The 15139-nt window shown below is 48.5% G+C and overlaps 1 protein-coding gene across 2 annotated transcripts in view; it reads right to left on the bottom strand.

The window, feature by feature from the left end:
- XPO6 (exportin 6) overlaps window positions 1-15139 on the bottom strand; it is a 1073945-nt gene that overhangs the window by 73402 nt on the left and 985404 nt on the right. For both annotated transcript variants that reach the window (XM_069646882.1, XM_069646883.1), the window contains exon 21: window positions 382-543. In XM_069646882.1, the coding sequence (XP_069502983.1) occupies window positions 382-543 (162 nt within the window). The remainder of the gene's footprint in view (window positions 1-381; window positions 544-15139) is intronic.

Genomic DNA, 15139 nt, shown 5'->3' with positions numbered 1-15139 from the left:
TTCCCTTTGCAAATTAAATGTCTCCCAGGTAAGCAAAACGTTTGTTTAGGGGTCCCTAGAAAGGAACAGCAGAACACCCAAGACATGGAATTCTGCCCCAAAACCACCCTGAGAGGCATATTGTTGAGCACATCTCACTGAGTTGGACTCTTATTGAGTATCTGGATGAGGACTCACTAAGGAAAATGGATGCACCATTAAGGACAAACAAAAAGATTAAGGGGCTCAGGTCAGGTCTTTCACCATTACACCGAAAAGGGCATGGGCGATTCTCTGACCTTATCCCATAAAGATGCACTGGGATACCAACAATTAAACCCAAATCCTTATTTGCACCCTCATCATTCCCTCAAGATGGTTAACTGTTGGCACAGAGCTTACCTGCATGATGGAATTAAACTGAGTTTCATTTTCCACCTGTTCCTCTGCTGCACCCCGCTGGACGCTTGCCAGGACACTGGACTTGAAAAAGTACCGCCAGTTGTGATGAGAAATCTGGAAGAGCAAATCAAACAGCTCTGCTTTCACATCTGGAGCGGGACGCTGAGGGAAAGAACACAAGCAGCACAGTTAAGTAGACGTGAAAGCAATGTCAAAACACTATGAACAAAACAAAGCACACAGGGTGGTGCTGGGGGATACAAAACAAACCCAGCAGTAAATAGCTCATGTTAAAAGTGGAGAAAGAGCACTCGGCTGCCCTTGTATAAAAGGCATTGATAAGCTTTCACATCTCGGTAAGGGCTCTGCAGAATGTGGACTTCAAGAAACAAAGAGTACAGTTAAGACAACCCCACATCTTTGATTTAGCACTGAGAAAAAGCATTGTTGGATTCTCAGGGAATAATGGTTGAATGCCTTTTACATCTTAGGCTGGGATAGGGTGCTCAGTGAGAAATGCTCACAAGACAAAAAGAAGTTGGGGTTGGAGAAACTGAGTAGTACCAGTGTGAGATCCTTTTTGACGCGAATAAAGGGGGAAGACACACCAATCAGCTGCTCATTAAGGATGTGTAGTATAGCAAACATCCTGAATATGATTACTACGGTATCTGAGCTTTATTTATACACTCATTGATACATGTGAAGGTCCGAATGTTGGGAGTGAATTGTTACAATTAAGATAACAACTGTAGGCCACATTGAGCTGGATTTAAAAATGTTTGAACTCACACTGGTTGACACATTATTCGCACCCAGGGAAGGGTGCTCAGCCAAACTGGTGGTTGGAGCAGCGGGTGAAAAATGCACATCTCTGCCTGCCGTTTCCAGTCACTCGAGGCCCTTCGTCGGGTGGCACAGTCTTTTCTTTTCTTTTTCAAATGTGGGGCGGCAACAGGGAGCTTCTCTGCCAAAGGGGGCAGATGGAAATGTCCAGTGACTCCGGATACCACATTCTCTGAACCGTCTGGAACAATTAAGATCAAAGTGGATCCAAAAAGGCATATCCTCCGGAGAATAAGCAGAATAAGAGGGATCGGACAGAAAGCATACTAGAGGTGGGATGTCCAGTCACTGTCAAAACGTATCAGAGACGTCCCTGTTGAAGAAATTCCCTGAAGCAGAACTACTTGCACTCCCTGTTCAAACAGAAAGCGAAGAGGCGCTCTCGAGAAGGAAAACATCTCTAAGACTTCCTGGCAGAGCTCCAACTCATGGAAGGCTGAAGTCTGTCTGCTCAAGTCAACCGCTGTGGCATTCTTTCTTCCGGCTATGCGAACCACCGGACAGGTCGTTCTCCAGAGCCCAGAACTACAGTTGAACAAGATACTTTCTTACCTGATAACGTTCTTTCGATGGGATGTCTGCACCATGCGTCGATACTCTCCCCTCGAGGGCCTCCGTCGAGCCGACGTCACCTGTCATAAGCAGGATGCACAATGCCTGTAGCCTCAGTTGTAGTTTTTTCCCCCAGAACGTGTGGCACCAATCTTCTGCCAGTATGACTACAGAAAGCCTTGCTGAAACGTAAGCTGCAATCGCGTAAGAAATTCTGTAGAGGGGCAGGTCGGGAGGGTGCGATGTGGAATACGTCAGAGGAACATCCCATCGAAAGAACGTTACCAGGTAAGAAAGTAACTTGTTCTTCGAGGGGATTGTGTCCTCCGACCATCCTCGAATGTTCCCGATCGCGCCGACAGCCCGAGCCCGAAGGCGTGCGAGCGGTGGCCCTAGCACGTTCCTTGCCGGCTTTTCTCATAGGCGCGGACGGAACAGAGCCCTGCAATTCGAAAATCGCCATCATATCCTTGCGAAAGGCATCCCATTCCGCATGAGAGGAATGCTTTTTGGGACAAGCTACCCGCCGTCTGGCGGAGTCCTTGGACGAGGAAGGCGACCGGTGACAGCGCTTCCGCGAGTGCCTAGAAGAGGCAGAGGAATTGCAGGAACCACTCCAGGACCGAGACCCCCTAGACTTGCAGCGACGCTGAGAGTCGCCCCTCAAATCGTTGGTCGAAAGCCCAGCGGATCGCGACTTACGGGGTTTGGAAACCCTACCAACCGTCAGCTTCTTCTTCCGCTCCCGCAAGGCCTTTGACGTCAAAGACTGGCAGTCATCACAGTCATCGGTGGCGTGGTCCTCGTTGAGGCACCACAGGCAGACGTTGTGCGGATCCGTAAGCGACATTTGGAACCGCAGCCGCAGCACTTCTTGAAGTCCGACCGTGGGGTAGAAGAAGTCGAAGACATGATCTCACAAGTACAAAGAACAAAGAACCGATACAACCAAGAGAAGAACCGAGGCACGCCGAGATTCCGAAGCGAACAAGTTCGCGGAAAAATTGTGCGTCCTACTTATAACATCCAGTGACGTTGGCTCGACGGAGGCCCTCGAGGGAGCGTATCAACGTCATCGACGCAGGAACCTTTTCTGAAGCAGCACAGCTCTGGTGATTTCCCGTCATAGATGTGGAATACGTCTGAGGACACAATCCCCTCGAAGCATAGCTTCTTGACATAGCGGCAAGGGCCCCACCATCTCACTTATTTAAGGAGTGCATGGTCATTGTGTTGACAATCAAGACCAGCAGTGTTCATTTTCAAAGAGGCGAGGAAAGCAACCAGGGCCATCCTCTGACTCAGAAGAAGACCACAGACCACTCCCTGTCAGATGCGACAGATGAGCGCCACAACTCTTCAAAGACGTAGCAGTGACCACCGTTCCCTGAGACATGGGTTGCCGAAGCAACGTACCTTTTTAAAAGGTTGTGTCGCAAGGACCACCTTGCAAGGTCTAGAGACAAATGACTCCGTACCAGCGGAATATCTGAAATGTTCTCCTGAAACTAGTACCATTGGCAACTGAATAGTCACTGAAGTGATCTCATGCACAGCCGGATCTCCAGAACTACCAGAATACAGGTTGTCATGAGACAGAGCAAGTGCAGGAAGGCTGAGACAAAATAGTTGTTGGAGCATGTCCACTATCACCAGCCATAACTAGGTAAGCCCTGAGGATAAAAGGGCGAGACGTGGCCGTTTCGCTGTTGTGTGGACCCTATGCTGTGGATTTCTAATAAATTCCACAGAAAGTAACATTTAGTGCGGCCCCCCCATCCATGTGCGGCTTCAGTGTGTGTAAGGACAGGCAGTAAACACACTGTAACGAACGGGAGAAAAGGAGACCTGCAGCTTTAAACCAACGTGTGTGTGCAGCCGGATCGTCACAAGCACCTAACTATATAGCCACGCCTCCAGCGCCCTTGCAGTGTAAGCCCTGAGAACGAAAGGGCGAGACGTGGCTGTTCCGCGACTTGGTGCCTGCGCACTGTGGAACAGACTTGCACAGTCACAGGCATACAGAAGTAAGTCCAGATATATTCACATAATTGCATGCTACTAACTTATTTAACGCACTTTCACAAATCTTAGAGACCCCAACAACGGGAGACTAGTTCTGGGATAACACTGCTCCTTCAGAGCCTACTCTCTATCCCCCCCATCCTCCACCCTCAAGCACGCCAGGACTGCAGGCCTGGTGCCTTTGACCGGCAGAGATAGACAAACATAGTTGCACAGTTGCACTATAATGAACATCAAAAGTCAAGAGGTTAGAAAGGGGGGTGTGACGGTGGATACCTGTGGAAAGTGGGCCGCAGTTCATTGGAAATATTATCCGCTAATGAGGAGCTGCACGACGACGAAGCTGCAGCGGGAGGAAAATCAGACAGAGACAGGGACCATGGAGACACCGGGTCTCAGGACACGATTACAGGTGAAGCAATGTTTTAACTCACTCCCTGAGGCGGATGTGACTTCAGGTCCTAACCTTTTACCATCTGCTAAAGAAACGCTGATGTTAAAACAGTCCTATCTGCCCTTTAAATAAGGAAAAGGAAAAGTAATTCTGTGGGGGCTGAGGTGGGCCATTCCCCCCCAGCTGAGATTGAAAGCCGAATGATCATCGAATTCCAGACAAATGAGGTGGAGGAAGTTCCCCCCTCTACTGGCGGTCTAGGGGGCGTGGTTGAGTCGACACCTAGGACACAGGACCAGCCTCTGATTCGTGCAAGTTCCAGTGGGTACAAAACAGGGATCGAAGTATGAGCAGACCCAGAGTCCCCAAATAATAAAGAAAAGGAATCCGGGCATGAACAGGAAAATAGAGAGGACATCTCGAGGGTTCACTTGAGTGATCAGGATCGAGAAACATTGTCTCAAAGCTTGCCAGGACACCAGGAGGAAGACGACAGAGAAGAAATAGCTGCCCCTCTGTTCAGTACCCAGGATAGCCTGATGAATAACATCCCTTCTGAGGCAACCATGAACCGAGTGGAAAATGGTCCCAGTGTTATGGATAAAATTGACGAGAACTCCTCACATGCGTCAATAATCCTGACAGAGGGAGAAACAGAGAATCTGGGGTGGAGGGGATCAGTAAAATATGCTGAACTCCACAGAGACTCCCCTGTGAAGAAAGGAGAGTTTTTCAAAACCAGTGGGGATAGTTTCAGCTCACCGGCGAACTATGAGAATGCCCCCCAAATTGAAAGGATCGATCAAGCTAAAGTTATTTCCAAATGGGAATCAGCAATCGTGGAACAATTTCCCACCCTGACTGAACTGGATGCAGAAATATGGTAAGATGATGGTCCCTGGGACCCCACTGACTTGGAGCAAATAGACGCCGCCCGTAAAGAACTGTTGAGGGCGGCCACAATCCAGCCGACAACAACAGTCCCACCCTATCCCCCCCTACTGAAAACAAGACGGCCAGGAGGTCCGAAGGGGAAAAAAAAACAGAGGGGAAAAGGGTGAAGAGCGTGAATCGCCCAGTTAAGTAGAAAATCCTGAAGTAAACAAGGACTCGACTAACATTGAAAGGAGTGTCCCCTGAGGAAAGGTCTTATATCCTGGGAGAACCGTGAAAGCGTCATCTCGCGAAAGATAGATACGAGTAATTCTAGGCTGGCAGATAAAATAATGCAGGATATCACAGCTCTAACGGGAAAAATTCCAAGAGAGAAAAGAAAAAGCCTATCGTTCATAAAAGATAGGATCGCTGCATAAGATATGGAGCAAGCCCCCGTGGCTTATATGGACTTACATGAGCACAACATCTAACCAAACCAAACAGCCCCCCACCCCCACAGAAACCACGACGCATATGGAAGTAGCGACATCAAAAGAGGCATTAGCTCAATTAATCAGTGACTCTTGCAGAAAAGAAAGGGATAAAGAGGCAGCTCTCATCCAAAGTGTAATCATGGCGTCCTTAGCTATCTCTATCGGTCCATTCCTCAAACTATACGAGACGTAAATGACTCCCTCCAGGAGGACGTCCGGACACATGTCTATATTAAAGAGCAGATTACTACTATGGAAGGTTCCTTGAAAAGACTGGAAACTAGAACGGAGAAATAATCTGAGTTAACAAATATCTGGCAGAATCAACTCTGTGATTTAGCAGGAAAAGATTCAAATGACAAGTCTAATGATGGATGCAGTACTTGATGACTGCAAATGGATGAGGAACCTGTGTAAACCAGATACCCTCAAAAGAACTCAGGTAAATGAGACAAAATTAGGAAATAGCCCTATGAAACTGGGTCTTGGAGGGACAACAAAATTGAAAGAAGGAGGATCAAATAATAACTCAAGTCAAACAGTGCCTCCAATCCTACAGGCAGGGAAGAAAGGCGAGTCCCTATCAAAACCAAACTTCTCAATCTTCGCTGGTGTTAACATGCCGGCTACAAACCCAATACAGGACTTACAAAAGGACGGAAAACCGGGAGATAAGGATTCAAAAAAAGAAAAAAAGTCAAAGAACCAATCGGTAAAGCGGAAAGCAAATGGTTCAAGAGCCTTCCGGAGAAATATAGGAACACCGCCAAGAAGGGAAAGTCTGCAATGCGCAAAGAGACCAACGAGAGAAATTAATTTCAGTGTCATCTCACCGAATTCAGACCTTATTGAAATAAGTCACACAGGGAATCAGATCCAGAGCAGGAGGACTGGTCAGATGAAGAGTCCAATGCTTGTCTAAGTGATCTTATAGAAATTATGGAAAAAAAAAAAGGAAGACGAAGAATGGGATAACATCAGTTTATTGGATTGGCAAGAAAAAAGGAAAAAGAGCTTGCTTTGGACCATCCCAGAGATACATCGGCACGGAAAAGTCCCAAAAGAAAATCCAGAGTGGTGGAGAATGCCCCAGAAAATAGGGATTTAAACCATAAGGTCTCTCCAATTGGAAGGGTAAGCTCTAAGGATAAACAAAGTGAAGTACCCTTCCGAACGCTGTAATAAAAAAGGAAGTCATCCATAAAAGAAAATAAGGGAAGGAATAACCGGATGGCCAACTCCCCCCCACCCCCACAAAAGGAGGAACGAAATAATAAAAGTGAATTAAGAAATCAATCACCCAGCTGGAGCAGAAATAGCACCAGACTCCCTAAAGGATGGAGCCTAAAGCTCGAAAAAACATCGAAAGGCCCTAAACGTGTATAACTGAATAACCAGGTTACTCACCGTAGTGACCACCTTACTCCTAGTCCATAGTCCTCTTTCCTCCATACTTATGGGACATTCCTCTGTCCTGTGGCACTTTGTAAAAAGCATCACATTTTTCAAAAATGTGTCCTTCCTATCTTTTTACGCGGGGTACCGCATGCAGCCGTAACCCCGCCCTTCTTAGCTCCGCCGCGCGCATCGCCCATCAGTCCTTTTCTATCGCAGGTCAGAGACCTTTAAGCAATAATAGAGGAATCTTATTAGAGGGGACGGCGGACTATGGACTAGGAGTAAGGTGGTCACTACAGTGAGTAACCTGGTTATACTCCTACATCCCGTCCCCTTTCCTCCATACTTATGGGAGATTCCCAAGCACTCCTCACAGGAACTACGGGTGGATGGAAACCCCCTTTCTGAAAGGTTTTTCAGCACAGCCTGCCCAAACTGAGCATCAGATCTGGAGCTCAAGTCCAAGCAGTAATGTTTACAAAAAGCCGATGGTGAGGCCCAAGTAGCCGCTTTCGCAATGGTCTCCAAGGGGACATACTTTTGAAAGGCAACAGCAGCTGCCTTGCCCCGTACCAGGTGTGCATGGATCCCTTTAGGAGGCTGTAGACCCTGAAAAGTGTAAGACTCCGTAATACAGGCACCAATCCATCTGGAGATAGTCGCTTTGGAGGCCTGCTTGCCTTGCGGGTTACCAAAGGTTACCAAAAGTTGAGAAGAACTCCCAAGTTCCGAAGTTCTGTCCAGATAGAACTGAAGAGCTCTTCTAACGTCCAGGCAATGCAAAACCCTCTCAGCTTCCGAAGCCGTGTTTGGAAAGACAGGCAGCGAGATTGACTGATTTAGATGGAAATCGGGAACCACCTTTGGGTAGGAAAGAAGGATTCGTCCCAAGGACTTATCCTTGTGGAAAACTAAGAAGGGATGCTCCACAGACGAAGCTTGGAGCTCACTCACTCACCTTGCCGCGGTAACGTTGACCAAGAAAGCCACCTTCCAAGAAAGGTGCTTAAGATCTACCGTAGCCATTGGTTCGAAAGTCTTATGGCACAAAGCCGTAAGAACCACGTTCAGATCCCACGTTGGATGCGGTTTGCGAACAGGAGGGAAAAGATGCATAAGACCCACAAAGTGCTGTTTAATCAATGGGTTTGACAGTGAGAAAGAACACTGGTCCGTGGATAGGTAGGCAGCCACAGCCGAAAGATAAGTCCTGCATGATAGGACATGAATGCCCGACTCTGCAAGATGAGAGACGAATAACAGCACTGTGTCAATCGTAGCTACCCTGGGGTCCAATTGTCTGGCTAAGCACCAGTGACAGAACCAAAGCCACTTGCTCTTATACTGCGACCTCGCCGAAGGCTTCCTGGCTGCCTGAATTATGCGCATGTTGTCAGCAGACAGGTTGAGATGTTCTAAAGACCTTAACTCAGGCACCATGCCGCCAAGCTGAACGATTGTGGTCATGGGTGCCACAGCTGTCGATCTCTCTGGTGAAGCAGATCGGGAACTAGCGGAAGCCTGATCGGTGCACACACCGACAGATGTTGAAGCTCTGAAAACCAGAACCTGGCCGGCCACCACAGAGTTATGAGCAGAAGAGAACAATTGACCGTGTTCTTCAGCTTGCAAATCGTGCGATGAATCAGAGGCAGAGGCGGGAAAGCATAGGCCATCATGTTGTGCCATGGAATCTCGAGAGCATCTCCCAGAGAGGAAGCTCCCAGCCCGTTTCTGGAGGCATACAGAGGAAGTTTCTGGTTTGCCGATGTTGCAAAGAGATCCACTTCCAGAATGCCCCAACACAGGAATATCTGCAAGAGGACCTCCGCTTTCAATTCCCACTCGTAGCTGACCATTCTTTGTCGGCCTAGGGCATCTGCCATGACGTTCAGCTGGCCCGGGATGTGTACTGCCACCGGCCAGACACCATGCTGAACCGCCCATTCCCAAATCTGAATGGCCAGATCCACAAGAGGAGGAGACTTGGTGCCCCCATGCTTGTTGATGTAAAACATGGACACCACATTGTCCGTGCGGACACAAACCACTTTGTTGGCAATGACTGGCCGGAACGCCTTGCGCTCCAGGAAAATCGGCTGGATAATTTATATGAAGGAATTTGTCTTGTGGCGACAGGCGGTCAGAGACCTTAAGATCCAACGTCGCACCCCACCCCAGAAGGGAGGAGTCCGTCGTGATTGTCACCATCTGAGCGGGGTCCTGGAAACCCGCACCTACCGACAGGTTGCTGAGAGACGACCACCACACCAGGTCCATTCTCATGAAAACCGGAATCGATATTATCTTGGAGTCCGGATCCACCGCCTGACGCCAAGAACTCCGAAGAGCCATCTGCGTCCGCCTCATCTTGAGTCGAGCAAGGGGAAGAGCCAATACACACGAGGCCATGAGGCCCAGAAGCCTCTGGAACCACCAGGCCGACATGCTCTCCAAATGCGCAAACCTCTGACACATGGCCAACAGATCTGCCATTCTGTCCCCGGTCAGGTAAACGCTGCAGTCGATCGTGTTCCAACGAAAACCCAGGAAAGTCAGGTCCTTTGAGACCATCATGGAAGATTTCCACCAGTTCACCGACAGCCCAAGGTAAAACAGGATCTGACGGAGAGACTGAAGATTGCTCGAGGCTTTCAGTGGACAAGGACTGCGCAGCAGCCAATCGTCCAAATACGGATACACATGGATATCCTGTAGCCGAAGATAAGCTGCGATAACCGACATCTTCGTAAAGACACGCAGTGCCGAGCTGAGGCCAAAAGGGAGCACTCAGAACTGTAAGTGCTCCTCCCCCACAGAAAAACGTAGGTATCTCCGATGCGGATTTGAGATCAGGATATGCATATACGCATCCTGGAGGTCCACCACGCTGAGCCAATCGCCCTTCTGTAAAGAGGACTTAATCTGACCAGGCGTGATCATCTTGAATTTCTCTTGGGGTAGAGAGAGAGATTGAACTGGGAAAGGTCTAGGGTGGTGCGCAGGCCAGCCTGGTTGGGTTTGGGGACCGTAAACGGCCAGGAATAGAAGCCTTGCCCTGGCTCCCCTAGAGGAACAGGTTTCATCGCCCTGAGATCCAGTAACTTCTGAATCTCGGCTCTGAGGGAGGTCGACCCCGACTGCTGGAAGGGAGGATTGATGGGTGGGGTAGGGGGAAGGGGTAACCGGAAGCCCGCACGAGCGACTGACAAGACCCACCGGTCCTCGGTGATGGTCTGCCATGCTTCCCAATGAGACGCAATGCGTCCTCCCACCGGGGTCTCGTGCAAGCGCAGAAAACCCTCATTTAGTTGGTTTATCGGTGGCAGCACCACTTGACCCTGAGGAGGAGGCTGAGGAGCGGAGAAAAAACGACTCCCTTGCTGCCTTCAGCTGGAATTTCATGAAGGGGTGTCAACCCTGCGGGATTTCCAATCTAAAAAACCCCTGAAACCAGACTAAGGCCGAGGGTTTGACAACGATCTCGGTGTCCTGAAAGGAGGTTTAACCAGGACAGACAAGGACTTGGCGGTCTGTCCTTAGTTTTGGTCAGCTCCACTGTTGTAGAGTGAAAAAGCTCCTTGCCATCGAAAGGCAGGTCCAAAACATTATCCTGCACCTCCTTGGAGAACTTGGTGGTGTGCAGCCAAGCTTGACGAGAGGCATCCACAACAAGCATAAGGCGCTGGGCCGAGTTGTCGACGTGGTGCGCCGCAGCCTCCAAGAGATCCTGTGCCAAGACCCTGGCGTCCGACAAACCCGCTTTGAAATCTTCCAACTTTTCAGCGGGAATAAACTCCTCAAACTCCGACAGACCTTTCCACATTTTCATATTCACCCCCGCTAACACCAGTGTGGAAATGGCTTGACGCAGCTGCAGAGCTGAGTTAGCAAAAATCTTCTTCCCAAGGAAGTCAAGAAGCTTCTCCTCTTTGGTCAGTACCTGTGTAGCTGTCGAAGAAGAGGATGGCGCAGGTCTTGATTGCAAAGTGGCTGCTGTCAGTGGAGGAGGGGGGCGGACACGACGCTAAGGCCACCTCTTCTAAAGAATGGAGCCTGTAACGCGCGTCAATCTGCCTGAGAAACAGTCCAGAGTGTGGCTTCTCCCAAACTTTAGGGACCTCGGCCAAAACGTCCTTCTGCAAGAACAAGCCGGTACGCTCCGAAGGAGATAAGGTGAACGCCCCTGAAATCACGCCCTCCTGCGGAGCAGGTGCCTCAGGTACTGGAACATCTAATAGACACATCATATCCAGCACCCGGTCATGAAAAGCTCTGACAGAGCGGGGCTGGTCTTCGCTGTCCTGATCGCCATGTATATCATTCGACAGGTCCGGATCAGGTTGAGTAACATCCGGCACCTCAATAGCCTTGTCCACTGGGGACAATGGAGGCGGGGGTGGAAAATTTGGGGGAGGCCCAGCCAGTAAAGGTGGCGCCGACAGAGGCACAGGCACCACAACTGGGACCGCCGGCGCAGGCAGGCATATCTCCCTGAACAAGCCTCGAAAGTCCTCCTTCATGGGGTCGGAACGCATCAGTTTTTGAAACTTGCTGAAAAAGGCATCCTGTCACACTCTGATTTAGGTGCGACAGGAGGAGGCCTCTCATGAGCGGAGAAAATTCCAGGGGCGTAAGGGAGAGGGTTGCCAGGAGGGCCCTTGCCCACTGTTGTCTACATAAATCAAGGGCGCCGATGCCGCAGGAAGCGACACATTGTGCGGTAGAGGCATCCGAGCGTTCCAGTCAAACTGGACGAAACGGATGTGCACAAGGAAACCGATGGTCACCTGAAAAAGTACCCCCTACACCTAGGGCCGATGGCGTAGTTGTAAGGGTTGTATCCAAAATAGCCGCCGTGGTCTTGGCAGGAACGGCCGCCATTTTGTCGGCACCTGAGGAGAACTGCGATACATGTGGAAGTGAAGCAGGGGTCCCCACAGGTGGGTCAGGGGTCTTCATTTTAGCTTTAACACAAGGAACCTCGGCCGAGCCGGTACTGTGTGGCCTAGAATGTTTCTGTGACATCGTAACAGCCAAACTAGTCTTCAAAGGAAGGACCTCGGCAATGCCGGTAACAGAGGGATTACGGTCCAAAACTTCACTCTGTGCCCCCTCAACAGAACTGGGGTCTCCGCAAGAATGGGAACGATGAACACCTCACCGACAAGACCTTAACAGGCCTCTCAGAACTGTTGGTCACCTTAGCCTCTAAATGACGGGCCTCGGACCTGAGTCCGGTAAAAGCCTCCTCACGAGGAGCCTCGAACTTCCGTTCGGTGTCAACAACCTCAACAGAGGTCTCAGGGCGTACCCCAGTGATTTTACGGGACGCTCCAACCAAGGAGACCTTGAAGCAGGCTCCAGTACCCAATGCCTCAGTAGAACTGGGTCCACAAACAGCCCCCACAGGAGGGGCCTCGGAATGCAATCCGGTGTCAATAGGCCCCTTACGGATGCCCTCGGAGAAAACTCGGTACAATCTTTAGGCCTGGAAGGCACCACAGGGCTAGCTCCGGTAACAGAGGTTTTGATGCTTCTCCCGGACCGTCCATTTCTTTTTTTCGTCGATGAAAGTTTGAAAATGCGCCAGGGGAGTACTTTGAAACACCTGCTCCCACCGCTCCAAACGACGTTGAAGCGCCCGGACCGAAAGGGATTCGCAATAAAAGCACGAGTCTCACTGGTGTCCGGACCCAAACACTAAGCACGGAGGATGGGGATCCGCCCTAGCGGAGCGTCGCTGACAAGAAGAACAATTTGGAAAGTCTAGCTGAAACGGCATAAACAGACTACCACGCGACCGCTAAACCAGAGCAAGAGAGGAGGAACTGGAAGGAAAAAAATCTTCTGAAGATGCAAGTGCGTCCAGTCCCAAGCGAGCGGAGAAAAGGACTCATGGGCGATGCGGAGCTAAGAAGGGCGGGGTTACGGCCTCGTGTAAAAAGAGGAAGGACACATTTTTGAAAATGTTGCTGCTTTTTACAAAGTGCTCCTGTCCCATCCTAAAGGAGGGAGGAATGTCCCATAAGTATGGAGGAAAGGGGAAGGGACGTAGGAATATAGAAAATATGTCATCACACTTTTCAAACAAATCTCATAATTGCGGAATGTTTCGACAGACGATATATATAACAATAGTTGAATTTGTGAATGAAGACCGACTTGATCAAGTAATACTCCATCTAAAATCCAACAGGATTAAACAAATACTGATGGAAGCCACTGAGAGGCTTACAAAAATGGGCTATCGATCAAGCGACCTGGGAGGGAAAGCCCATAACAGTGAGAACGAAAGGAGAGGGAAAGAAACCGAAAGGAAGATCAGAAGCCCAATCAAACTAAAAGTGAGGATCGAAAGGAAGTAAAAACCAAAATCAGACCCGAACTAACCAGGAATAAACGAAAAGAATATAAAGGGAAACAAAAGCTATCGCCAAGAGAACAAAGAAAGAAAACTTCAACAACGGATAAGACAGAGTTATCCTACGGAAATCCAAAAACCTAAGTCTGGCAGACAAGCCCCATGTGATCCAAATACAAAGGGGGAGCCACATTCAGAAGCCCTCGTAAGAAAACTAAGGTTTATGGTTGATAACTCAGGAAAGTCGTGCAAGAGTCATCCTACAGCAAAAGTTGGACACACAAAGGAAGAGGACTGGACATGGATGGCGGATGCCTTAACCTCGAAAAAAAAGCAATAGACGAACGAGGAAAACTTAAAAAAAATATCCTCTGTGCCTCATGGAACACCAGAGGCCTTAAGCATCTGTTTTCAGGTGGAAGACACTTCCTGGGGCAGTACGATATTATATTTTTTACAGGAATCGTGGTTGAGGAATACTCCGATGTGCGAGGGTTATGATGTTTACATTAATCCTGCACGAAAGGGACCAAAGGGAAGACAGTTTGCAGGTCTGCTAACTCTGAAGACTGACAGTGACCTGCAGATCCAGGAACATCAAATCCCTAATCAATTTGTCCAGATCCTGAAAATAAAATTAAACACAAACCCAAAGGAAGGACCAACCAAGCTGCTCCTAATCAACACTTATTATAGTGTGCAGTGATCTCACCATTAAACTATTTAATAAGGAGGGAAAGAAAAAAGTTGGCGAATACCTAGTAGGTAAAGAGAAGAGATGGATGGAGGTAATGGGAACTCGAGATATGAAGATGTTGAATAGCAGACCAGAGGTGACTTGCAGGGGGCCAACACATGGTCCTGTGGTAAGACTGGAGCATGCCTGGACTACTGCTTTGTTGCAGGAAATACTATACTGTGGATAAATTCCTTCACAATCAGGAAGCAAACGCCAAGTGATCATAATCTACTGGAAACTGAACTATCATGGAAAATAAGAAAAGCACCCATAAAAAAAAATACAAAAATAAAAGAATCGACCAAACAGAAATATCATGGGGCAGAAATACATTAAGAATTAAAAAACAATGTATTCTGAAATTTGCGGGGCAATATGACAGATATACATTGATAAATCAGAATGCAGTATAATATAGATGGCTGTTGAAAAATTTCGAGGTTGAACACAATCCAAAAAAGATGAAAAAGATCACAAGAAAGCACGCATATAATGAGACTGGTTTAAAAAAGAAAAAAATACAGAGCTGAGCTCCTACAAATAAAAAAGGATAATGCAGAGAAAGATGAACGACTAAGAAAATGTCGACAAACATGAATTGGCTCCGCTCCACGAGAATACAAAGAACTCATGTAGACGCGAAGAAAATGCTAGCGGCTGTCGAAACAGGCAACGCAAGAAGCCTGTGGGATATAATAAATAATAGGGATGACTGCCAATCGGCGAAAGCTCTAAACCAAGTCACAGAAAAGGAATAGACGAAACATTATACAGCTCTGTATCAGGCGAATAAAGAATCCATTTGCAGGGAAAAAAGGGTTAACCCAAAGCCATGGTCAATTGATTTTGACCGTGAGGATCTCTCAGGGATGATCAAAAAAACTGAGCTCCTTAAGGGCAGCCGGGCCTGACTGCATTTCAAACCAGACTCTGAAGTCAAATTGTGAAGAGTGGACCGACTAAATACTATCTCTGTTCCAACAAATAAGGAAAATCAGAACTATCCCAGCCTCATGGAAGGAAGCAATTATTGTTCCAATTTATAAAAAGGGGGAATCGAGGCGACCCAA

The sequence above is a fragment of the Ambystoma mexicanum genome, chromosome 2q, assembly GCF_040938575.1.
Source record: "Ambystoma mexicanum isolate Mex_15411 chromosome 2q, UKY_AmexF1_1, whole genome shotgun sequence".
NCBI classification, from domain to species: domain Eukaryota; kingdom Metazoa; phylum Chordata; class Amphibia; order Caudata; family Ambystomatidae; genus Ambystoma; species Ambystoma mexicanum.
The sequence above is the reverse complement of the archived record's forward strand: the minus strand, read 5'-3'. Positions and strand labels throughout refer to the sequence as shown.